Source organism: Poromitra crassiceps, assembly GCF_964638095.1.
Source record: "Poromitra crassiceps genome assembly, chromosome: 15".
NCBI lineage: Eukaryota > Metazoa > Chordata > Actinopteri > Beryciformes > Melamphaidae > Poromitra > Poromitra crassiceps.
The window spans coordinates 33,734,474-33,761,080 of record NC_139634.1 but is presented as its reverse complement, the minus strand read 5'-3'; the positions used below and the strand labels follow the sequence as shown (position 1 = coordinate 33,761,080).

General features: G+C 44.1%; 1 protein-coding gene across 1 annotated transcript; it reads right to left on the bottom strand.

Moving 5' to 3' along the window:
* Positions 1-215: 215 nt before the first annotated feature.
* LOC310790190 (transmembrane protein 144-like) lies at positions 216-10,903 on the bottom strand (the record flags this gene model as incomplete). The annotated part of the gene is made up of 12 exons (XM_083651866.1): positions 216-299; positions 2,829-2,882; positions 3,739-3,836; positions 5,007-5,126; positions 6,485-6,603; positions 7,355-7,434; positions 8,040-8,118; positions 8,204-8,284; positions 8,521-8,620; positions 9,260-9,382; positions 10,552-10,710; positions 10,864-10,903. 12 exons carry the CDS (start codon positions 10,901-10,903, stop codon positions 216-218), a joined length of 1,137 nt encoding a protein of 378 aa, XP_083507992.1.
* Between the last annotated feature and the right edge of the window lie 15,704 nt (positions 10,904-26,607).

Genomic DNA, 26,607 nt, shown 5'->3' with positions numbered 1-26,607 from the left:
CAAAAAAATAAATAAAAATCAACTGTTCAAGAGCAAGCTGCCTTGAGCTTCTGCCCTGTGCATTTGAGTTTATTCAATGGGGTTTGAAAGGGTTTTTATAAACACAAAGATGGTAGTATTTTCTAAATCCACAGAAGGCCATGTAAGCCTTCAATTGGGTGAACATGAAAAATCACTAAATTTGGAGTTACAAGTTTTTCCACAAAAGAGCAATATTAGAACTTTGAGATGGCAGTCAGTATGGAGCCGGTCAGCACAACACAGGAGGCCAGGATGAAGATGCACCAGTTGGTCCAACCCTGAGGGAAAGACAAGCATTCAAGTCAATAGACACGTGTGCTCAACTCAGCCTTATAATGCATGATCAGATGAAATGGTAGCACTCACATTCAAGTTTCAGAAAGTTAAATCCTGCACAGCAGCAGTACAAAACAACAAAACGCACACGTTGCAGCCTTCGGCTTTCCTCAGTGTTAAGACAATGGGTGTCGTGTGACCCTATAAAGAGACAGAAACCAGGGCTGGCACAGATAATTGCGTACAAAAAAATACATTTACAAGTCATTAAAGGCCAAAATATAGCGACAGCAAAAACATGATCCCACCAACCCAAGGTAGGCCAGAAGAAATAGCCATCAGAGATCAAATTGCATCTGAAAAATAAAATAAAAAATATTTTAAGCAGGACTGGTCGTAAATGTATTTTTTGTATGCTTGATCATTGATATGTGCCAGCTGGGTGCATTACCAGCCCTGGTTTCTGCCTCTTTATATGGGGTCACACCCATTGTGTCTAACACTGAGGAAAGCCGAAGTCTGTTTTATACTGCTGTGTGAGATAAACTTTTTAAAGACAAGCATTCACCATCAGCTACTAAAGGGCACCATTAGTGTTTTAGACTCAAGTGTCAAAACTCATGTGTCTCAACAAGGAGTCATCATAAGTTGGGACTTTTCCCATAGTTAATTGTTTCAGCTAAAAAAAATTTTTTTTTAAAGAAACATTAAACAATTGAATCAATGTTAATTTAAAGACCCCCTAAAGTCAAAAATATGTTTTTCTTGTATTCCTACAGTCAGATGTTTGAGCTTCACTGTGCTGTCTGTACAGACTTTGACACTAGAAGACCGTATCCATAATTGTTTGCTGAAAGTGGAAAGTTTCTCCGTGCTCAACGAAAATGCCATTTTCAACTATTGGTGACATGAATGAATGAATGAGCTTTATTTGTCATTGTCACAAAACAAGTTTTAAGAACAACAAAATTGAAGCAATCCCCTATGTGCGTTTAGACAAGACAATAAGTTAGGTAATAAAGATAATGGTATAAAGGTACCGAGGTAATAAAGGGTAAAAGTGTCTAGTGTATCACAGTATGAGGTAATAAAATAAAAATAAAAATAAAAAGTAAAAAGTGTAAAAAGCGTCTAGTGTCAGGTTTGTTCTGTGTACACTCTATATACATTCCACTCACATTCCCCTTAGCATCTTGCACATTCCTATGTACATTAAGCATCGACATTGAACTTGGTTCTGTGTGTACATCACGAATACTGAAGCCAATCTCTGTCCATTATTCAGCAGTTAAAGCCCTTGTTTGCATGCTGTGAGTGGCTATAGTATGTTGTTCTATAGCCCTGATTAGTTGCTTTGGAATTTTCAACGATTCTTCTGCCCTCGCCATGTGTTATGCAGCACACGGCCTAGACAGCCAGCTCAACACTTGAGACCAGATCCAAGGTTCAATTAGTGGAAGATTTATTTTTGTCTCAAGTGTTTTTGTAGGGAGAAGCGTTGAACTTGCTGTCGAGGCCGTGTGACTGCATAACACATGGTGACGTGCAGAAGAGTGAAAAGATTGTGCCGAATCAAGGGCGAAATCTAAAAGATCATGTGGATTTAACTTTTCATCTCTCCACTGTCAAAATGGAGCCTCTGGTAATTTTCCGGAAGTTTGAAATACCTACTGCAGCCTTCACCACTATGTGTCACTAAACACAATCAAACTTATAGACCAATTTCAAGTGGACGTCACGGGGTTAAGTCAGTGGTTGCAAAGAACTTACATTGATAGGAACAGAAGTAAATAGGTTGTTCCATTGCAACATCGGCGCACAGCAAATCCACCATTTTGGCCTGAAAGAGACACCTCTGATTGGCTGTCATGGTTCTTCTATGCTGTTGTCCCACTGGCCATTGAGGTGTGATTTCTAACCCCACATAGGATAAGCAATAACCACGCCCTGTGGCGCCGGGATTGGCCAGGAGCATTGAAGCTTGGGACTAAAGCACCTGGGGTTTTTCATCTTTTAAAATAAAGATGTTTAAAAAACTATTGCTTGTTACATTTTCAGTGCTGTACCTTTTCTCTGGGTAAGAATTGAGCTTGAAATTAACGATACATTATATTATATCATATGAACGTGAACACAACACGGTTTATATTATTGCATGTTTTTGTAGATTGTGTACATTGTGTAGATTACAATTATTATGCTTATTAAGGAAGGTGGTCAGTGAGGGTCTGCCATCACATCGGGAGTGAATGACAATGACTAGGTGATCTTCAAGGCCAATGCCTGCCCAATAGGCTGTACACTTCTAAGCAGATAGCTGCCATTTTGTTCTTGAAAGTGAGAGATTTGGTGGAACTCAGTTAACCAGTGAACTATCAATTTGGGAAAAAATCCTAGTCATGTTTGCTCTGGTGTTTGCCAGATGTCTACTTCCAAAGGGAAGTTCTCTCTTACAGAGAGCAGCATGTATGTGGCAACCGTACAGCCAAATGAATGAGAAGATGTGGCTTATGATGAGTTGTGGTCCTTACCCTTATCTCCTTGAAAACCAAGGATCCCCAGAGAGCTGCAACCAGACCGTACCCCTAGACAGGAAGCAGCAAACCAGTGAGTCGTGTTTATTGATGAGCAAAGCACAGATTTGTTTATTTTTTAATGAATATTCAAATGTATGCTGCTTTGGAAGTCTTGCAACGGTAGAATATTCCAAATTACAACACAATCATGAATTACTTTATAGTGATAACAGCCAAGACATTCTATCTTTCTGCATGGATTCAAACAGCCAAACATGAATCAATGTGACTTAATGTCATCAGGTAGCAGGGCTGGATATAATTGGAAACTGATGTTAGTTATGGCTAGAAAATACCAGTGCATTCTGTATGGAATTACATATTTTTAACTGCCTTTTTGTTGTTGGTTTTACAGTGCAAACTACGCAGTGTCAAAGCGAGCTTGAAACCAACTGCTGTCCTATGCAACAAAGATGTCCTGAATACAAAGACATGGCTGTTACTATCAAGTTGTGAAGGATTATTTTCACATTTCTTCCTGTGGGTGTCCCTCCGGTGATGGACAGGAAGTAGGGTGTAATGTAATGAATAAACTGAGAATACCAAATTTAGACTTCATGTTTCCTGTGATGGATTATCTCGCTCTGTGGAAGTAAATGTCAAACTATATGTGCACAAACTTAAAAACACCGGTACAGTATTACCCCTTTAACAGAATATATTGGCTGAAAGAACACCTCACTATGTGCAAGGAAATTATTTTGCAGTTTGTACTCTTTCATATACATATACATACATACATACATACATACATACACACATATATACACACCTACTGTATATCTATATACATATATATACAGTATACATACATTATATACATACATACTGTAGTTCAACAGTCAGGACAGAAGGGCGTACTCACTGCAGTGAGGATAGGAAAGGTAACGACAGCACTCAGATAGTTATTGGCCAGGAACCAGCAGTATGTGGCTATTGCCCACATCAGGCCGGACAAGAAGCCTGAATAGAAGAGTGATGTGTTGAGACAAGACAACAGTGTAGGAAACCTTTAATTAAAAAAAAGGTACACATGTAAATAATGCATAGCAGGCAAGCAGGTAGATTTGCATTTCAGAATTCAAACATTCAGTAAGGGCAGAAAATATTGGAAGGTTAAGGGTTAAGATAAATGCGTCAATATCAATTTTGGCTACAGTTCTTCACTTAAACAGTCTTCTAGAATATATGGTAACATCTTTTCTTGTGGATCTTATCCAGTTGCTTCTACATTAACGAAGAATTCATAGTTAAGTAACTTCAGATTTTCCACATCATTGCTCCGTTTTCTTGCTGACATTTTCAGCTATGTACATGTGTTAAATGCAACATTTTACATAATGCTCAAACAGAAAAATTTGACCACAAAATCACTTTGGACTTTGGTCTCGGAGACAACAATGTGAGCAGAACTTCAAAATAAGCCGAGTGTGTTACCTGGTAGGATGGCTCTGGAGTAAACACTGGGCTTGTTGTTCATGGCAGCACAGTAGATGATAGTGTGTTACCTGGTAGGATGGCTCTGGAGTAAACCCTGGGCCTGTTGTTCATGGCAGCACAGTAGATGATAGTGTGTTACCTGGTAGGATGGCTCTGGAGTAAACACTGGGCCTGTTGTTCATGGCAGCACAGTAGATGATAATGTGTTACCTGGTAGGATGGCTCTGGAGTAAACCCTGGGTCTGTTCATGGCAGCACAGTAGATGATAGTGTTACCTGGTAGGATGGCTCTGGAGTAAACCCTGGGTCTGTTCATGGCAGCACAGTAGATGATAGTGTTACCTGGTAGGATGGCTCTAGAGTAAACCCTGGGTCTGTTGTTCATGGCAGCACAGTAGATGATAATGTGTTACCTGGTAGGATGGCTCTGGAGTAAACACTGGGCCTGTTCATGGCAGCACAGTAGATGATAGTGCGTTACCTGGTAGGATGCTCTGGAGTAAACCCTGGGTCTGTTGTTCATGGCAGCACAGTAGATGATAGTGTGTTACCTGGTAGGATGGCTCTGGAGTAAACCCTGGGTCTGTTGTTCATGTCAGCACAGTAGATGATAGTGTGTTACCTGGTAGGATGGCTCTGGAGTAAACCCTGGGTCTGTTGTTCATGGCAGCACAGTAGATTATAGTGTGTTACCTGGTAGGATGGCTCTGGAGTAAACCCTGGGCCTGTTGTTCATGGCAGCACAGTAGATGATGAAGTACACAGTGCTTGTGAGGAAAATGCCAGAGTTCTGTGCGTAGACATAGTCAAGGTCTGTGCAGAGATACAAACAAAAAGGGCTACTTTACTTACTAAAAGGGTACTGTACTTAATGCATGTCTATGCCAGTGTGTAATAAAAAGGGGAGCTCTATTGCATGCTAATCAGCCCAGTTAGTATTGTAAACTTGCAAATCTGAAGATGAATGACAATGCTCTGATAACCTTTGATTTTGCAAATCTTGACACGCACATGTACTCTAGTTCAGAATGTAAACCAGGCGGTGGGACATTAAAACTGGTTGTGTGGAGGATACAGCAGTCAGACAAAATAGACTACTACACTGCAGGACATGGTGAATGCATTTGATTGGTCTCAACTTTCACAAAGCCTCACATCTCAAGGTTTTTCCTTTCAGTCCTTCACACTTTCCACAAGAATAAAAGTTCAAAAGTGTCATAAAGTAAACAAACTGATAAATGGGTATTCTTTGGCCAAGTTATGAATCACTGGGTGAGTTTACATGCACACCATAATCCAATAACTGGGAATAATCAGGTAATTGGCAATCATCTGATTGAGTCATTTACGTGCACTTTAGTAAGTAGTGAGAACGCACCTCAAAGTCTGTGAGTGTGGCCATGAACGAATAAAACGGATGACTCGCAAAAAGATGTTAATTGGATTTCTCAATCCGATAACTGCTTTTATCCGATAAAGCAGCGGTTCCCAACCTTTTACGACTCGCGGCCCACTTGAAAATCTCAAAAATGTTTGTGGCTCACAGCCACACTGAGGCCAAATAATGCGTTCTCATTTTACCGATAAAAGGAGCTGTCCATCAGCACCACAGATCAATCAAACTAAAACTGGGGGGCTTTTGCGCGCCGCCATTAAAGAGAAGTTTGGGTCTACTTTAATTCTTCTTCTCGGTTATGGGATATCCTACCCCACCTAAGGAACCATTACATGCTTCCTCAAACAATTTGCCAAAAATAGATACCTAGAAAGGTTGCAAATAATGTATACTAAAAGCCTAAAATTTAAAAATTACAACTTCCCATCTAGAAATGCTACCTATATAGGTCGAATCCTTGCATTTCATACACAGCCAATAATTACATTTTCACAAAAATTGGGATGTTTAGCAAATGATTTGGCAGCCCACTTGCAATACATTCAAAGCCCACATGTAAACACACTCATTGCTCAGGTGAAGTAAGTACATTTCCATTCCATTTCATGCAGCAGCATAAAAAGGAATGTATGATTTGGAAGAAATACAATTACATTTCAAATCAGAACAAAGCTTTTGATCCTCTTTTTCTTAATCAAATTGGGTGTATGACGAATACCTTGTACGCCCCGACTTGCAGGCAGCGGTTAAGACAAAAGAGTATTTTTATTCATACCGTAGAGACTGGCTCCATGGAACATGCTGTCGTGACACGACGAGTGGCTCTTAATGTAGAGGATGGGTGCAAAGGAGGATCCATACAGCAGGCCAGACACAACAGCAAGCAGGCAGCCTCTGAAGAGAGGATGAGCAACAGAGTCAGGCTGGATGGGGACGTGCGTCCAGTCAGACAGTTGGCAAAGTTGTCTTATTCGAAGCGTGTAGTATAGAGAGACATGATGTCATTTTTTTGTCCAAAGCGACTTACAATGTCACATTTTGTTGACAGTAGAGAAATCAACTATGCGACACCTTCTATGACAGACTATGACTTGTAGAAAGTAGCTTGAGAAGGAATAAGTAACATTAGTTGGTTTTGTTTTTAAAAGGTGCTGCTGCTCAACACTCATGCATGCATGTTTCAACAATGTCAGTCAGTCATTCCGAGAGGTTTCTTGGCCGGCCCGAGTAAGAAATCAAGACTAAAAACTCAATTAATCCATACATGCAACATGCAAGTAATCGATAGGATAAAGCCTATAACGCGAATTATGACAGCAGTGTTTACATTACCCCACAACATTTTTATTTCTTGCCTATTTAAAATGATATCTGTGCTTAGATTGTATTTCTTTCTGAACCCCATTACTTTTCCTGCTGCAATAACCCAAATTCTCCACGAAATCAACACAATTCTATGTTCCAGTATATTTTAATTGTAGAACCCTTTCAATCCTACCTCCTCTCTAAAGACGACTCGCACTAAGATATCTTGTGTTCGGCCCCTTATATTCAATGAGAAGGTAAAGAGCGACCTATCTATTGCTATTTACTCAAGATCAGTGTTTCATAAATCCCAACTTGATTGCTGATGAGTTCTGCTCACATGAGCCGCCTGGGCTTGGGTCCGACGAGGTCTATCCAGAACACTGCGGAGCTTGTCCCACAGACGCCATTGTTTCCTCTCTGCAGAAAAAAGCATAGCATCCTAATAATGGATCATGTCTTTCAAAAGGAGGACACACCAGAGGACACAAACAGTACAATGCACTCACAGCTCTCTATAAGAAACCTTGTCAGAATTGATTGTCGCTTTTCTTTTTACCAAATTCTTCTGATTTTATAAGTATAAATATTTTCTAAATTTACACTTCCTGTGACTCATAAACCTAGTCTGACTAATAATGTGAGTCAAACTAGTCTTCAGACTAGTTTAAGCAGGTAAAACAGCCGGCGTTTTGAACAGGAAGCCGTGATTCAATGGGTCAAATGGGCGGGGCTGCATAGAGTGAATACCCTTAATTCGGCTTCCCACCCGCAGACATGGCCAAGTATGGACACCCGACCAAGAGGCAACATGGGGGCTCGAACCTGCGATCTTCGTGTTGGTAGGCAGGGACTCTACCGCTGCACTACCCGGATGCCGCAATTGATTGTCATTCCTGAGAGGATATTGTTATATCCAACTTGCTTCGAGTGCAACGAAAAGCAAGCAGTCAACAACACTTGTTTCTTGAAAAGCTGTGAGGAAAATAGGTAAAAAGAAAGAAAAAAATATATACTGTACTCACCCTATCAATAAGTAATGGGACCAATTCTGAGTTGTGATGCATCTCCACGTCCGTTTTCACAAAGAAAAAGATCAGGCCACTGGAACAAACACAAAAGTCTGTCATACAGACAAAACTCCAAACCAGATTCCAGCCAGCGCCGACCACAGCGATGCATAATCTACCTGAGAAGACACAATCCAGCTCCGCAATAATTTAATATGGGCCTGGCAACATCCTCGGGAGTAATCCCAAACCACCCAAACCTGTGAAAGACAATGTCATTCCATTTCTGTTCAATGCGTTGCCATCACAAAGCAAAAAGGAAAGAAAAAGTCTTCTTGCTAATGCCAAACATTTTTTACAGCTCATTTTCATGACAAGCCAATAATTCACACACACTCAAGTTTCCCCACAATTTGCTTCATCTAACTGTCAACTAGGGAAGCAATTTAATTTCCCACTGTAGGCGATGGAAGAAGATTAAATTGAATTGACGCACCTTGAACTGGCCCAGCCCATCAACAAACTATTGGAACCCCAAATTAAAATTCCAAGGCCAAGGCCAATTGCTTTCACTATTGTGACGACTGCTATGTTTCCTGTGGGCAGTAAAGGAACAACAATTGGTGATTGGCCTGTTTTAACATTTCAACATTTCACAGCAAGGAGGTATGACAATCGGTACAGTTGCTCTATTTTAGTAGTTTTAAACACCTCTGCTTCCATTTTCAATCTTAGAAGGGGAAAGTGTATATGCCATTTTCACTTGTATCCCTGCTTTTCAGTTCTACTCAAAAGCACTGTTCATTTTCAGAGAACACGAATCTGAGTTATATCATTCAATATCATTAAAAGAGATACATTCGAAAGCAACTTTATAAGTGTCATATTTTTCAATAGTGGCTATTATCACAACACAAAAATCTTCAAAACGTCATCAAGTGACATGTCCTACAGCTGCACCATTGATAATAAGAGACTTGACAGACAGACATACAGTAGAAGACTATGGAGATCCACCTCACATGTCATGCAGACATGTCATCTTTTAGAGTAAAAGTTGCATCACTTGATAAGGACTCTGGATACTGGAAAGCATCCTAATTAAACTGTGTGTCTAATTTCTTTCTCACTGAGCAGCCCCAGGAGCAGTCCATCACCTCTCTTCAGTCCACCAGGACATTTGGAAGAGACCTGCTCTGCTCCAAATAAAGAGTTTTTCTACAATAAAACCATACCTGTAGCCCAGATCGCACCGCTTAGCATTGCAAAAGGGTGGAATTTGGGGGACTGCAGCATCAAGTCTCCAATCTTAGATACTATCAATATGGCAGCACAGTTTATCCACTGGAAAAACATACCTGGAAATAGGACAAAAACATTCTCAAACACATCACTGCAAACATGTGTGCATCCTTACAAGTCACTTCTACTAGTAGGCTAGGCCTACTGAGTCTAGTGGGCTACGTACAGTAATTCACCTTTTTCAGTTCCCACCCAATTCACCCATGTTGTGTCTAAAAGGCAGTAAGTAACACAGGTGCAAGCAAAAAACATTAACAGGGGCCCGGCACTGGATTACCAAAAACGATGGGATTTCAAGTAATATAATATCTATGGGATTACCTAAATGGATTGTAAATTGGAAACCCTCATTCGTTTTGCTTGGACCTGTGTTACTTCCTGCCTTTTAGGCCATGTTCACATTACAGGCAAATCTGATTTGCTGATAAAGTCATTAATCATCATTATCTTGATTGGTTTCCCAAATCTGATTTTGGAGTGTGTCCACACTGCCACAAATCTGATTCTCAAGTCGGATCTATGTGTCCAGACCTAAACAGCCTATCTGCATGGGTTGCTATGGTACCGACGTGGGCGTCAGTAAATACATACGTTGTGGTTTTCCTGCGCAGAAGCATTTGATGACGAGTTGCGAGTGACGTTCAAATCAGATTTGGTGGATCTGCGCGTCCACACTCAAGCCACATCAGTCGAAAGCAGATTGGAAACTACCTCCATATGTGGTTTGGGACAAGTGACACAAATCAGACTTTGAGCATCCAGACTCTAGCCTCATAGTCTGAACATGGCCTTAAGTAACACAGGTGCAAGCAAACAACATTATTGAGGGGCCCCGGCACTGGATTACCAAAGACATTGGATTTCAAATTTTCAAGTACGGTAATATAATATCTATGGGATTACCTAAATGGATTGCAAATTGGAAACCCTCATTAATGTTTTGCTTGCACCTGTTACTTCCTGCCTTTTAGACACAAAAGGGGTGAATTGGGTGAGAAGTGAAAAAGGGGAATAAGGGAGTCCCCCTTATTCCCCTTTTGTGCATGCTAGATCTGTCAATAGGCTAAACTCTTGAAAGTGAAACAGAGTTAAAAGTGAAATTCTCACCCTTCTGTCTATAATAACATTCATGCTTAAGTTGGACCTTTTTAAAAGCTGATATTATACCGACTAGTAGCCTACCTAGGCTACTGTATTGGCAATAAAGGGAGTGCTGAATGCTTACCATCCCCTGTCTCTATTCTTTTGACAGGAACAAAGTTGCTCCCATACAAAAGCACAGCGACCACATTTGCAGCAAATCCATAGGCAAAATTAGCCATATTGGTATTGTTAGTAAAGGGGAATTCCTCTCCGCCAACTGAACCATTTTTCTTCTTGACATCTGGAAGAATTCACAGGAATAAAGTCAAACCGAATGCCATAATAATTAGACGCACACTCTTGAGTAGATGAGGTAGAATCACCGCTTTAACAGGCCAACGTTAGGCGGCTTCACACATGGGAAGCGCTTTCCTTCACATCTGGTTTTACGCACCTCCTCCAGCGAGATCTCCTTTGGCAAAGCAGCTCAGCATCAATAGCGTGGCAGCAAATAAAATAGTATGTGGCCATTTTGCTTGGAACATGTTTGTTTTCTGCGTTATAGTCGAAGATGTTAAAAACCGCTGGAAAACTTGCAGCCGCCTGTGTCGGCGGCAGGGGCTGGCACGGGAGCTCAACCAGGTGCCATCAATTATCTAATCAAGCTGATAAGGCCTTGAGTGAAAACGTCATGCATGCCCTGCACTGTCCAAAACCACTATAATATTAGGCCCACTGCTATGTCTGTGGTGGTGCTCTTCCTAAAAAATTCTGGGCGCTTTATGGAAAATGTGATTGGGACATTTCACCCGAAAATCTAAAATACATAGGGCCTATTTTGTTCCCCTCTATTTTCTATGTATCCAGTGGTTCCCATGTAGCACATATCTATATATATATATATATATATATATATATATATATATATATATATATATATATATATATATATATATATAATATATATATGTATATATACATACATATATACACTTAATATATATACACACATATATATATATACACACACACACATATATATATATATGTGTGTATATATATATACACACACATATATATATACATCTGATCTATGGCTTCCCGCTTCGCTTAGCAGTTGAGGTAATGATTTTATTTTCTCTAAAAACACAATTCAATCATGAGAGACTCATAGGAAGTTTTAACAAGCTTTATTGAACAAATAACCAGTTTAAGTGTGGCGTATGGCTCCATGATATGATGACGCTCCTCTTGAGATGAGAGAGGGGGGGCGTCAGTGACGTATAGGATAGATAATCACCCCATAGGGATTTCTACAGGAGCCATGACGTTGGTGGTGATCAGGGGAGGGGGTGGGGCGAGACAACTGCTCCAGTGATGGTGAACAGCAGCTGAGGATGATGGCACAAATGTGAGTAATGACGTAGTAGCAAGGGCTCTATATACCACCACCACCACCGCTTAGGTGATTGGCTCAGCAGATCAAGAGAGACAGATGTCCTTAGCTGATTGGATATTGGGAAATGGAAAAGGGGCAGTTGTGATGTCACTAGTGATGTCACTCGAGCAATTGTGATGTCATCAGTGATGTCACTCAAGCAATTGTGATGTCATCAGTGATGTCACTAAGGAGTTACACACCCTGAATGACGCATAGGGTGCTCTAAACTATGCTGTAGAGGTTAGTCTTCCATGACTGAAATTCAGTCAAAGACCACACTAGAGAGAGCTACTTTTAGAAACAAAGACCTTGGTAGGCTGTCACATACCATCAGTGCAGCCTATTTACCGTAGATGTCATGATTTCCTTTCTGAGATCAGGATGTGGGTTAAGGTGAGAAGTTTTGGTCAGAATTGCTGCTGGTGAAAGCAAACTTTCAGAGAAGAGAATCATTAAGAAGAGAATCCTCAAGAGAAGATGGCAGTCACTTCGCTCTGCATCATATTCGGTGTGGGTGAGAAACTTGACTTTTTACCACTTTTGCCTCAAGCCCTCTGCCCTGCATGCTCTGCTCTTTTCATTATTACAGTCACCTGAATTTCCACAATGGGATCAATAACCTGCTGTTTTATCTTATCTAATTTGATCTTAAAGTTGCAGGTTCTATTATACATTGATTGATTTTCTTTATTTAAGTGTCATGCTTCCAATGAAGCCCAGCCCATATGGGCTTACAGAACACTTTTACTGTTCATCATTTAAACAAACAATGATCAAACATAAAACCAGCTAAAACACCCAAAATACATACAGTACAGTTGTACAGCATGAAAACCACCACCTAAACCTACTTAAAGAGCTGTGCTTGCCTTCTATTCCAGGCCATAGAAATAAAGTTAGCAGTCTTAAATACCTCAGTCTTAAACAACCACTCCAACTTCTGGCCATCATCTGCCCAGAACAGCTCAGGTCTTTGCTTTTGCATTTAATCAAATAAGGAAATCCTCAAATCATCGAGTACAATAAAACATGAAATGAAACTCATTTTCAACATCCTTTAGATCACAGACATTGCATATCCTGTTCTCTTCTGGTATAGCTGTGATTCTGTGAACCGCTCTACTTCAGTGGCAAGAGGCAGGATACCAATTCTCAGCTGCGCACATAAAGACCTCTGGTTTCTGCTTAGAAAGGAAGTGACATAGAGCTCAGGAGCAAAACGCTGCTTCATCTGAACATATGATCTAAGCTTAGGTTTTAGACCATATTATGTCGTTTGCCCATTCCTCTCTGTAATTTAGAGATAACTTTTGTTTCAACATATTAACGTTACAGCAAAGCATGTTGTGAAAAATATATGCCAGGTCTGCCTCTCTAAGAGTAGAAAAAATATCCTTTATCCAGGGGTGACTGTGAGCCTTGTCCCAGTTGAAGACCTTCTTTGTTAACCTACTCTCTGGCATATTAATGAAGCGGTTCCATAGCCGTATCATTTCTCCCTTTAGTCTAATCTCCAACGGTTCCCAACCCATGTCTCCCTGTATGGCAAGAGTAGGGGCAAATGCATGTACCCCAAGGAAGCATCTTATGGCTCTATTCTGGATGGAATTTACTCTTTTGCCATCCTTGCAACCCCATACTCCAGCTGCATAACTAAAAATATAGGACAAACACATGCTTCATAGAGCTGTGACTATGTGGCATAGCCAATGTCTTTACATAATTTAACTTTACCTATTATTGAGCCTACAGCTCTTCCTGCAGAGTCTGCCAGTATTCCAATCCCAGAATCATAGGACATAAATTCATTGAGAGTAAAGCCCAAGTATTTATACAAATCTGTATATTCCAGAGGCAGGGTTCCAAATAAGAAATTCTGCAGATCTTACAGTACCCTTTTTTCTGAAGTGCATGATCTGAGTTTTACTCTGGTTGATCATAAGCCTCCATTTAGAGCACCAAAGGTTAACAATATTCAACATCTTCTGCAGGGTGTCTCCTGACTCTGCCAGGAGGATTATATCGTCCGCATAAAGTAAACATCCTAAAACAACAACGTCCAATTGTATCACTAAACCAGACTTTTTTTTTATCTCCAGGGCTAGATCGTTAACAAAAATGGCAAAATGGCAAAGAGCGTGGGGGATAAAACTTCTCCCTGCTTCACTCCAAATGGCGTTGGGAACCAACCAGTAGTCATATCATTCACTTGAACACACTCTACAGGAGCCTGATACAATGCTTTGATAGCTTTGTAAAATTTACCATCAACACCAGCCTGGATTAGTTTAAAGAAAAGCTAATCTCTGTTAACCCAATCAAAAGTCTTCTGGAAATCTATAAAGCATGCATAAGTAGATTTTCCCTCTTGAATTCTCGCTCTAATAACTGTAGTTACAGTGTATATATGGTCAATACAGGCCCTATGCTTCCTGAATCCATTCTGTTCATCAGCAAGTAAGTCATACATCTCCAAATAATGTGATATGTATACATATCAAATACTGATATAGAGATAGGATATATAGCCTACTGCCTCCTTTTTTTTTGTTACCCAAATTACAATGTGATATCGTGACAGTTGTAACCACTTCTTGCTGCTATTCTTTCAATCCTCTTTCCGTTTCCTCATTACAGAGTAGTTGTCACAATTCTGCTTTATTATAATTATTAAACAAGCCTGTACCACCAGGGATACTCGACTTGCTTGACAATTTTGTGCACACAGGATAGTTAGGTTAAGTAAGTTAGTTCAGTACAGCTCAGTCAAACTTTATTTAACGTTAGTTTTAATTATGAATTAGAAAATCACTGCTGTACACATCTTTTGACTGTCTAAACTGGGAAAAGCCACATGGAATCAGATTTTTTACCTCTTTGGCTGTGATTCCACTTGCAATTTCTTTCTATTTTTGGGGGGGGGGCGGGGTTCATCATCAGGTCGAGTTGGTTCCTCGGGATTTTGGACTCGATAAGATAGTGAGTCAGATACAGAGAAAGAGACAGGAAATAAAGTGGTTTTAAAGTGACACGTTTCATTTTCCTGTTACACAGAAACATCAAACCGCATGCACTGACCTGGTGCAGATCTTTTGCACAATTGCGGTCAGGTATGTCGCACAGTACTTAAATGTAGGTGGCAACGAATGGGGATCCAATTAAACAAACAGAGGAGGACAAAGATAGCCTACATAAAACACAATAGATTGTCTTCTTCAATATGTCAGTAATGTTACAGGTCTGGTAGAATAATTCTAGTAAACTCAGTCTAGGGGCAATAAATTGCACCGAACCTCGCAACATGAAAACGACAAGGCTGTCATAGAGAGAGGAGTGGCCACCTGGTTCCCCGGTGTGCAAGGCCCAGGTGACACTCTGGCTTCTCTCTGCCAGTCCAAGCCGGTTGATACTGTAACGAATCGGGTATTCGTTACAAGGAACCGGAGACTTGAAGTTGGTACAGCTTTTTATTCTTGTCTTCACAATATAGCTCCTAGCAGCTAGCTTCGCTGCTAGCTCTGCAACCAATCTGTTTGAACCAGAAATGATGAGTGGTGTCTCAAAATCAAAATTTCTATTTTTTCCCAGTTGTTATTTTTTGTTCTTGCTCAACTGAATGTTTCATGGTCACTCACGATTCAGTAGGTTACGGGTCGGCTTGGTTCCAGCCTTAAAACTCATTATACAGTATAAGGACGCATGATGTCACTGATGATATCCCAATGTCTATGACATCACTGATGATGTCATAGACATTGTAACATCCGTTGTCATAAGTTGTGACCAAAAACGTGGGACAAAAATCGCAGACATCGAGTGCTCAAGTGACATCACTGATGATGTCATACATTGTGACATCTGAGCACTCAATGTCATCAGTTGTGACCAAAAATGTAGGACAAAAATCACAGACAGACAAACAGAGAGAAACCACTTACTTTTATATAAGATGTTGCAAATGCACCACTTTAAATCTGATGTGTTCTTATTTGAACACAGGTGTATTGCTGGGGTGGCAATTTGAGTAATTTACAAGCGCCCGTTCTCTGCAGTACGTTGTTGGAGAGCCTGCTCTCTCCATGGGCCCCTCTACCCCCAGGGTCCCCTGTGCAATTGTACTGCCTGCTAGTGATGTGAATTACGGCTCTTTGAAGGGAGCCGGATCTTATGGCTCCGTTCCTTTCCGAGAGCCGTTCAAAATAGCGGATCCTCGTTCTTTTTTTTCTTCTTTTTTTTAGGGGGCGTGCACTACTGTTTATCTGTGAAATCAGTAGGATAATGATATGGTACGATTTGGATCAGATTTGATCTTAGACCCACCACTATTTCATTTTGGTGAACTGCAGCAGCACTAAATTACTCATATTCCAGACCTCATGTCAATGATCTGCATTGTAAACATGACACAAGGTGACGCCATATCATCTGCTTAGTCAGTGAATTTACTTCTATGAAATGTGTTGTGTAAATAAAGTTGGTTTTCCTTGAATGCAATTCATGCAACACTTCGCTGCCCAGAAAGTCGGCAGATAGCCCGTTTTGATATTAAGCTGAATCCGCCCACCCAGGCCACGCAGTTACAGCATGCGGCCGTAACGAGTGCACCTATCCTCCCTGCTCAGTGGACTAGCAGAGGGAGGGAGGGAGGTCTACACTGTGTGTGTGGTGGGGAGCGGCAGGCAGTGACATTTGGGCACAACATTAAAACGAACGGCTCTCAAGTAGGACTCGGTTCCCTTCGTTCATAGCAAAGAGCCGTTCAATAGATTCGGGTCGTTCGCGAATGTCACATCACTACTGCCTGCACTGTCTATATTTATGCCCCTCCATCACCCTGTCTCCCACAGCCACTCTAATCGTCCGGCCTGACAGATCTCAGTTCTTCGGGTACGACTCCGTCACCCTGGTCTGTCAGGTGCCAGAGAACTCCACTGGCTGGACGGTGAGGAGGAACACGACCAGTGAGACTTCAGTGCCATGTGAGGATGGCTGGGGACTGCTGCAGAAGTCCTCCTGTGTCATGGAGGTTGCCTACCCATCAGACAGTGGGCTGTACTGGTGCCAGTCCAGAGAGCACGAATGCAGCGAACCCGTCAACATCACTGTAACTGGTAAGCCCGTAATGTAAGGTGACCAAGACGTCCCCGAGTTTTTGGTGACCTGCCCCGGCTGGAGCTGTCCCCGAACATGTCTACATCAGTGGCCTACTTTCCTGTCTTTTAGAGGCTGTAGCAGGCTCATTTTTAAAGCTAGTGAAGATACGTATATCATCTGAAACTAGAAGACCATCCATTGGTACTGTATACAATAAGAATACAATAAGAGAAATTTCCAGAACAGAAGTGCTCGCCACCCAATCGCCAAAAAATACAATTCTTACCGAAATCTCCAAATGTCAAATGCCAAATGGCCTGCATTTATATAGCACTTTTATCCAAAGCACTTTACAGTCAGTAGGTACATTCACCCATTCAGACACCGATGGCGGCAGGTTACCATGCAGGGTGCTGGCACACCAACGGGAGCAATGGGGGTTCAGTGTCTTGCCCAAGGACACTTCGACATGCAGACTGGAGGAGCCGGGAATCGAACCACCGACCTCTTTTATCCAAAGTGATTAGTGGACGACCTGCTCTACCTCCTGGGCTACAGCCGCCCCAATGTCAAAGGTTTTTGATACCAAATCACGTTTTTTTTCTAATGGTGTTCCTCAAGGTCTTGGTGGTGTCTTAATGTGGTATTTTAGAGGGATTTTATTAGTCAGCCTGCTGCACCATAATTTAATACAGTACAACAGTTAACATGGTCAAAATACATGCAACCACAATACAATGTAATAATAAGTTCAGTGACAACAAAGTCTGACTGTACAGAATTGTGTTTCTGAGACACAAATCTTTCTAGCGATGCAATTGGCTGCTAGAATGTAAAGAATTTAAAAATGTTAAATGTGCAAAGTGACAATAATATAATTTGGATTGAGAGCTTGTGAAACTGATTGGTCAAGCGTCTCATTTGTGATTACTACAGCAGAATAACATGCAGCTAATATTGCAATACATTTTCTGACTCACGACACACATTGTGGCATTTTTGTATTGAGATTACTAGAATGTAGCTCATTTCTAGGGTGGAGACTGGAGATGATGTGCCATGGGCGCACTTTTTTGCGGGGTGTGAGCAAACTCATGCACTGAACTCATGGCTTTCACAAGCCATGTTCTGATCAAATTGCACAAAATTTGACTGTACTTTCTTGGGTCCCCAGCAGTGCCCCCTGCCCCGCCACGTTTGAAGTCGATCGAACCAACGGTTCTCGAGAAACAATATTTTGTGTTGCGAGTAGGTGGTGCTATGACTATGCGTGTGTCCGAAATTTGGTACCGCACTCCGCAGCGGGTTCCCGGCAGCGCACTCCCCAAGTTTGAAGTCGATCGGATGAATGGTTCTTGAGAGAAACCACTTTTTGTGTTGCCAGTAGGTGGTACTACATGTATGACAGGCAGATGTCTGGCAGATACTAGTCTCGGTTTTTCAGATGTTTGGTGAGCGGCGCCAACAGCGCCACCCAACCACCAAACGTCTGGGAATTTACTGTTCCAAATCTGGTTCAGAGCCCGGCGAGAATGGCGGCAGCAGACACACCTACATTTATTATTAGAATTTTATTTGATAGCGGCAATGCAATGTTTCATAGTTCCAATATAGAGCAAGGCACTGATGTGCTGCAAAGAGAGTTTATACTTGTTGTTTATTTTACAATAATTTTTCCTACCCGGAAGTGGTCCGCAGCGCTTGCTACTGTGAGTCATCAGCAGGCTCTGTAACGTAGCCTCGGGAGTCGGGCTTATCGCTGGGGGAAAAACCTCTAGCCGCCGTGGCCGGATGAAACACGTCCTATTAACAGGTTATGTTTGTTTCGAAGTGATTAATATGTTTCTCCGCAAATGCGACAGCACCGGTTCTGCATGAGCATCACTGCTCCCAGAAAGCAGGCCTGCCCACAGCGCTCATGATTGGTTCTCCGATGCAAGGCTTCCAACAGCACCACCTAACGTTATGAAAAGATTTAAATAGTAATATTCTCAGTCTTACAGTAGTGAAACGGATTAAGACTGAGAGCTGAGTCTAGGATACATGCCTGTTCTGCATCTGAGCTGCATGTAAACTTAAAGGAACACTCCGCTGATTTTCAATCAGCTTTGTATCATTACAAAATCAGTAGTATCTCAGAAAACTGTAAACAATTTTGTAGGCATTAATTTAGTTGGTCAGTTATTGAGAGCTGATTTAAGTTAAGTTGTGGACCAGTGATGTCTTGTGCATGAATTATATCACTTTTCCACAACTTAACTCAAATCAACTCGTTAAGGTTACACATTTTAAGGAAACGTAAGCACAAGATTTAAGGGTGTTTTATGCAACCAATTTTATTTTATGGACACCTTAACTCGGACTTTAAGGAAAAACTTAACTTGGGGGTGTTGGGGGTGCGTTGGGGGTGAGATCTCCGCAACCGCTGGCGCATACCCTTAGATTTTTCTAGCAGCTCCGCAGCTCCTGGGGAGTGCTGCGCTTTGCAGGGAGAGAAATGAAATGAAGAAGTAAGTACACTGAGCCGTGGTTTGACCACATTTCTTGACCCATGTGGTAAACTTTGATTTCTAACTTTGTTTTTAGTAATTTCAAGTAATGTGCTGTGTTGAGAGAGAGAGAGAGAGAGAGATCAGCATTCAGTAAAAACAAGTTTGGTGATTCTATTCATGTGATGATACGGTCGTTTGAGACTGAAAGCACAGTCATGAATATAATGGCGTTTCATTGACTTTTCATGGGCTGCTTACAATGTAAACAGCACTCTGAGCATGAAAGCTTCTGTCCCAGTGCGGAGTGCGCATGCTATTGATGCGTGGGCTACCCAAAACCCACCGGGTTCCGCGGGCTGGCCCGCCCTGCAAATGAGTCGACTGTTAATCCCGCAGTCTTAAGGTAAAACAGGTGTATTTAGTTTGTGCCATCATGTAGCGTGCATCCTATTCGTAACAAGCTTTCATCATGTTTTATGGTGGGGATGATAACCTTTGACAGTAAGCAACATCATGAAATGCTTTGTTTTTTAATGCAGTTTGGTTACCTGAGGGTTTGGTTAACCAGACAGCGGAAGCCTCGCTGGTGGTACAATAAGGTGCACAAAATGTACAGTAGTTAGGGAACTAATGAGGAACTAACTATTAGTTAATGATTAGTTCAAATCAGTTTGTGAATATAGTTAATCATTAGTTAATTTCAGCTTGTGAGTATAGTAGTTAATCATTAGTTAATGATTAGTTGGTCAGTTCCTGAGTAGATATTAGTTAATGGTTAGTTAATTGGTCAGTTTGTGAGTATAGTAGTTAATCATTACTTAGTTATTACCTGTCCATTAGTTACTCTTTTTGTGTACCCTAAAGTCGGGCATCATACTGAGTAGTTCATGAATACTAAATCATTACTTAGTTATTACCTGTCCATTAGTTACTCTTTTTGTGTACCCTAAAGTGGTGCATCATACTGAGTAGTTCATGAATACTAAATTAGCCAGCAGTGACACCTGTCTCCTCGTATTCCATTAAACCCAAACGGGAGCGGCGGACGAGTACTGCACGACTTGGTCGAACCAGCCCTCTTCACCAGGAACGGCTGGACCCACTACGAAAGCGAAGAGTTTTCTCTCGTGCTGTACAGCTAGCTTGGCAGTCTCTCAGCCAGTCTGTTGCTAGCTATTAGCTGTTGAGTTACGCTAGCCTGAGCTGAATTACCTCCCCGGCCGGGGTTGTGTATAGCTAGCTTAGCTGCCCGCCTAGCACTAGCATCTACTGTTGCCCGCACCGTAGCTTGTAGCCATTGCTAGGTTACCCGAAAATCACTTTATGCTTTCTTCCTTCGCTCGCTGACCAGACTGTGTCCACGGACCCGTCTCGCCCAGTTATGCAAGCGAACGCACCGTTCCTGAGCATGCTGAGCGTGCGTTGGCGGACCCGTACTTTTACAGAAAGTGTGGCGCACTCCTCATGTCGGCGCGCCGCCATCGGGCTACCGTCTGTGGGGAGATACCTTCCAGTGGCTTGCCTGTCGGAGACCGAGCTCCTGCTCGGGCCCCGGAGCGTCCCGCCTCCCACCCGGCTGGGCTTGAAGGCCACGCCGCCTCTCAGGCTTCAAGGGAGTATCGCCCAATGCAGTGGGGCGACTCCCAGTGCCAGACGAGGTTGACGCGGGCAGCCTGGATTACGATCCGGTATATGACCGTGAGGACCTCGTCATGGTCCAACTGAGTGACGAGGAGGACCGTGAGGGCATGTGGGAGCAGGAGGCCGCTTCAGCCAAAGCAGCCAAGGATCCGCTGGCAAGCCTTACCAAAGGCATTTCAGGGAGGTAATGGCCAGGGCCGTGGAGAAGTTGGGTATCGCCTGGGCCTCCCCGCCTCCCCCCCCAGCTCCCTACTGCGTGGGTGGTTTTTCCAGACTCCCTCCGGTTAGTCTCTTAAAACAGACTGTCTCATCTACATCCGGCAAATGCAGCTAAACAGTCTGTACGTTACACCCCCAGAACATGCACAAGGAAGTTGGGGAAAAAACCTTCAGACTGTTCGAAGTTCGACGGAATCCGACCAATCACGACACGTGTGTCCACGAAAACAAATTCTGATTGGACTAATGAGCGGAAGACCCGCCTTAAAAAAATTCTGATTGGACTAATGAGCGGAAGACTCGCCTTTCTGCTTCCCATTCCGGTTGGCGCATGCTTCTCCCCCACGAATTACAGACGGTATGGCGGAAGCATTTGAAAATTGCGGAAGCCAACTCGTCTGTTTTAAGAGACTACCCTCCGGTCAGCCTCAACGTTACATGCCGTTGTGTCCAGACGTACGGGACACCGTACGCACGTCCTGGGGATGCCCACAGGTGGCCAGGGCCCCCTCACAGGGGTTTGCCGTGTGGTCGGTCTTGGATGGCGAGCCCGACCGGGGCTACGCGGTCATATGCCACCGCTGGAGGAGGCGGTGGCGGCCCACTTGTCGCCATCCTCCAACAGGCCTCAGCTTCCCTCCAGGGCCTGCCAGGCGACGGCCAAGCTGGCTGAGAAGTCGTATCTGGTGTCCGACCAGGCGGCAGCGATGACCAACGACCTGACCATCCTCCAGGGCTATCAGGCGGCCCTGCTGGCAGACCTGCAGGGTGACGCCACTCCGGAAGCCTGCCCGGAGCTCTGTATGGTCACAGACTATGCCCTGCGAATGGTGGAGTGCGTGGCGTTAAACGCCAGGAAGGTCATGGCCTTCTCCATTGTCACCGCCACCTCTGGCTGAACCTCACTCAGCTCACCGAGCCTGAGAAGAGGAGGCTGCTGAACTAGGGTGACCATATTTTGATTTCCAAAAAGAGGACACTCGGCTCCGCCTCGAGATACTTTATTATAGCCTATAATACAAAAAAATACTCTTTTCAAGTCTTACTGGAAAAATAAATACAAAAATATGAAATAATGTTATAAATAATACCTCTGTATTAGAAAATATTTGAACAAAATATATCTTACAATATTGTCAATGTAATAATGTAAATAATAAAACCGTAACAAACCAAAAATTAGGCTACTTCAATATTAATATAATACTATCAATATTACTTCAAGGCACTATAGTGCAATCCATGGACCTGTAGCTGTTGTGGTGTTTCACAGTATGAAATGCAAATCGTCCGTTTTCCCGGGTCCGTTAATTTTGTAGACGAACTCTCCCCCCGCACAGCTTTCTTATGTTTGTCTGTGTCCATGTGAGCTTTCAGATCCCCCGCACCTTTATTTGAAAGGGACACTAGCTTTGCACACAGTGCACTCCGCCTCCCATTTGTCCCGACCAGGATGGTAAGTGGGGAATCTTAATTCACACTTATGCTTCGGCATTTTGTAGTAGGAGGCTCGGAGCCAGTGCTGCTCCGATGTCAGCTCTCTGTGTTTGTGAGTGACACAAGAGCCGCCCACAAGGGAGGCAGCCTCTCAGGGATTACGTCACACGCAACAGAGTACTATTTAAAGCGCCAGGCACCGTTATGCCTAATGGTCCTGTGAAAACCCGGACATTTTCAATAATTAATAAACCCCCCCCGGACACCCCGGACAGGACGTGAAAAGAGGACATGTCCGGGCAAAAGAGGACGTATGGTCACCCTAGCTGAACGCACCTGTCTCCCCGTTTGGCCTCTTCGGGCCGTCGGTGGAGAACATGGCCCAGCAGCTGGTGAGGCAGCGGCAGGATTCGGCTGTGAGATCCCTCAGGCCACGTAGGCACCAGGCTCAACGCCGCCCACCAGCTGGACCGGCCATTAGGGCCGCTCTTTGGGGTCCGCCCAGTCCCCGGCGCCGCGTCCTCGGGCAAGGGGCCCCAGCCAAGGCGAGGGCCGCCCACCGCCGGAGAGCCAGACCGCCGCCGCCGCAGAGTCCTCCTGGACTCCGCGTGCACTCAGGCTGCAGCCGCAACAGTGCCGCCAACGCCTGCGCCAGGAGAACCGCCCGCCACAGGCCGCGAAGGCCGCTCCGAGCACAGCCACTAGGCCACGCCGCACTTAGCCTGCCTTCCGTGCCAAACGCCCGACGCCGCCATGGAGCTGTCAAGAGGCCTATGCCTCCGGAGTGCCTCCGGCTGCCGAAAGCGGCCCGGCTAGGGGGTGAGCACACCGCAGTCTGTGCTTTTTGCCCGACGCAAGTGTGGAGCTCTCAGGTAGCGTATGCCCCGCTACGGCCCGTGTCTGTCACAGCCCAGGATGCACAGCGTGCAAGCTTCGCTCCGCCCACTCCACTCCCCCCCACGTTCCATCCAGAGGGGCTATGCCTGCAGTTTGCAGGGCCCCCACCTGCCTTCGACGGTATCCCTGCGCCCAACAGGGACGAGGGCCCTCCGGCCATGCTTCAGGAGGAGGTCTCTACCCTCCTGGCCAAGGGGGCGATACGCCTGGTATCGGAGGCAGGGAAATACGCAGGGTATTACAACAGGTATTTTGCCGTGCCCAAGAAGGACGGCTCCATGCGGCCCATATTGGACCTCCGGCTTCTGAACAAGACGCTGAGGAAGCTCCCTTTCCGCATGCTTACGCTGCCCCACCTCTTCAATGCCTTGCAGGTGAGGGACCACTTCACCTCAGTAGATCTGAAGGATGCTTTCTTTAATGTGTCCGTGGTGGAGAGGCACAGGAAATACCTCAGGTTCTCCTTCCAAGGGACGGCCTACGAGTTCTGCGTCCTCCCCTTCGGCCTGTCCCTGGACCTTCACCGCCTGTGTAGACACGGTGCTGGCTCCCCTCCGTGCGAAGGGGATACCTGTCTATGTTTACCTCGACAACGCGCTCATAGCGGCGGACTCGGGGGACCTCACCATCGCACACACCAGGGCCGTGATAGATCACCTGCAAGCCTTGGGGTTTTTGATAAACTGGCAGAAGAATTGCCTCGCCCCGGCCCAGGTCACGACCTTCCTGGGGCTGGAATTGAATGCGCTGACCATGAATGACCAGGAAAGGCGGAGACGCAACGTGCGGTTGGCCCGCACTCTGCGCCTGGGTCACGCAGCCTCGGTGCATCAGTGCATCGTGCTGCTGGGACACATGGCCGCGGGTGTCGCCGTACTCCCATTGGGGCGTCTGCACATGTGTCCATTTCAGATCTGGTTCATCAGTCACCACCTGGACCCGGGCAAGCACTGGCAGGGTGACTTTGACAGATGTGGCCCGACCGTCGCTGCGCGTGTGGACAAACCCTCGCTGGCTCTCACGGGCGTGCGAGTCTGACACTTTTCTGACACTTTTTAGCCTGATTTGGTTGTTTTCTTGGAAAAAGTTATGCCACCGCAAAGCTTGCTGGGAATTATCCTATCGCTGGTGTTTGGTAGGAGAAGGGAGGGGAGAGGTCAATCAATCAATCAATCAATCAGTTTAATACATGTCCCAGAAGGGCACTTTGGTTCACATCAGGCAGTAGTGGATAATTACAACATCATTACTAGTTTGAGATTAGTAATAACGGCACACTTCAGAATTGAGATACATTATTACTAGTTTTAAAGTAATAAAGGCGCACTTCAATATTATACAATACATAAACATTTGTTGCATTATGTACAGATTCCAAAGGACCATCTACTGCCCTCAGCCGGGTCGCCACGTGCGCAGCGCCACCGTTGCACTAGCTCCTCAAACAACGCAAGTGGCTCGCTGTCATCAGCGCCGGATGGATGTATATCGGAGGAAGAGGGGGTGGGGTGGGGGGGTGGGGTGGATGATGCAAGAGCTGTCAGGGAACAAGGCGGGGGGTTTGGGGGGGAAGAAGAGCTCAGTTGCAGACGAAATATCAGGAGCTGCGTCCTTGGCAGTACGAGAGTCCAGATTAGGATAAAATGTTTTGGTTGTCTGGAATTCCTTTCGGTCACACAGACCAGGGTCACACAGACCAGAAAGTCAACAGCAGGTGTCAAGTCTCTGATTCCCAACTTAGTTCATATTCTCCTTATTGCAGATCAGTGGATCCAGATATAATCCATTTTTCACAGTTCAAATTCACAGTTCAAATTCACTGACCGCCCATCTCAATTTTTATGACGTCACAGCCTAGGGTCAATCGCTGTTGTCTTCCCGTATCCCGTGGCGAAAGATCCGTCTGGGCAGAGGGTGGGGGTTCCCCGGACCCCCGCATTCCTCAAAGTTTAGTTGATTTGCGTTGAGAGACCAGCTTAGTAAATCCAATAAATCCACATTTGTCATTTCGAGTAGACGACTGCAAGTTTGCTCTGGGTGTTGTTGCAGGCAGAGGGAAGGAAGGGAGATAAGAGAGAGCGAGAAAGAAAGCGACTGCCCTGTTCAAGTGCTGGATGCGACTCGATGGGGAGATGGGGAGAAGGCAGGAGCAGCAGTCCGTTCACAGCGCTAGCTGGCTGTGAATGAAACCACATATGCGCGAGCAGGAAATGCACAAAGGTCTGCCATTGGCTCTGAAATTTACAAAAGTTCATCCTCTCCAAATGTGGAATGGGCGGATTTGAAAGCCTCAAAACTGCCCGCCCTTTTTTGAAAAACTGACATGATCCACGGCTGAGTGATCCCCCTGATTTTTGGGGGTTGAATATCTCTAAGTAATGAACTACTATACTCACAAACTGACTTTAACTAATCATTAACTTATAGTTCCTCATTCGTTCCTCATTAGTTCCCTAGTAACTATTGTACATTTTGTGTACCTTATTGTAAAGTGTTACCGATTCGCTTAATAAGTTTCCACTGCATTAAATCGCATGTACGTTTTATCGATACACCAACTTTTCTACCTCCCCGAAGCGTAAAAAGTTGCTTGTGATATTTTGAGTTTTTTTCGAATTTTGCTAAATTTCCACTCAGGTTTTAACGTGCAAATCGAAAATGTGCATAAAAACATGCAGATGGAAATCCACCTACAAAGGGATATTGTCAGACTGTCTAGCTTGGTGGATAAGGTGCAGGTTTTGTAACCCAGTGATTGCTGGTTCAAAGCCCTGCAGCGTGGGTTTTGACTCAATTTCCCCTCGTAGATCCATTACGTTTTTCTGATTCTGACACTTGCTCTTATGTGTCCAGCTCATGTTGTGATCCTGGAGAGTCCTGCTCTTCCTGTGACCGAGGGAGAGGAGGTGATGCTTCTCTGTTCCTACAAGGAAGAAGATCAGGTTCAGTCCACCTCTGACTTCACCGCGGATTTCTA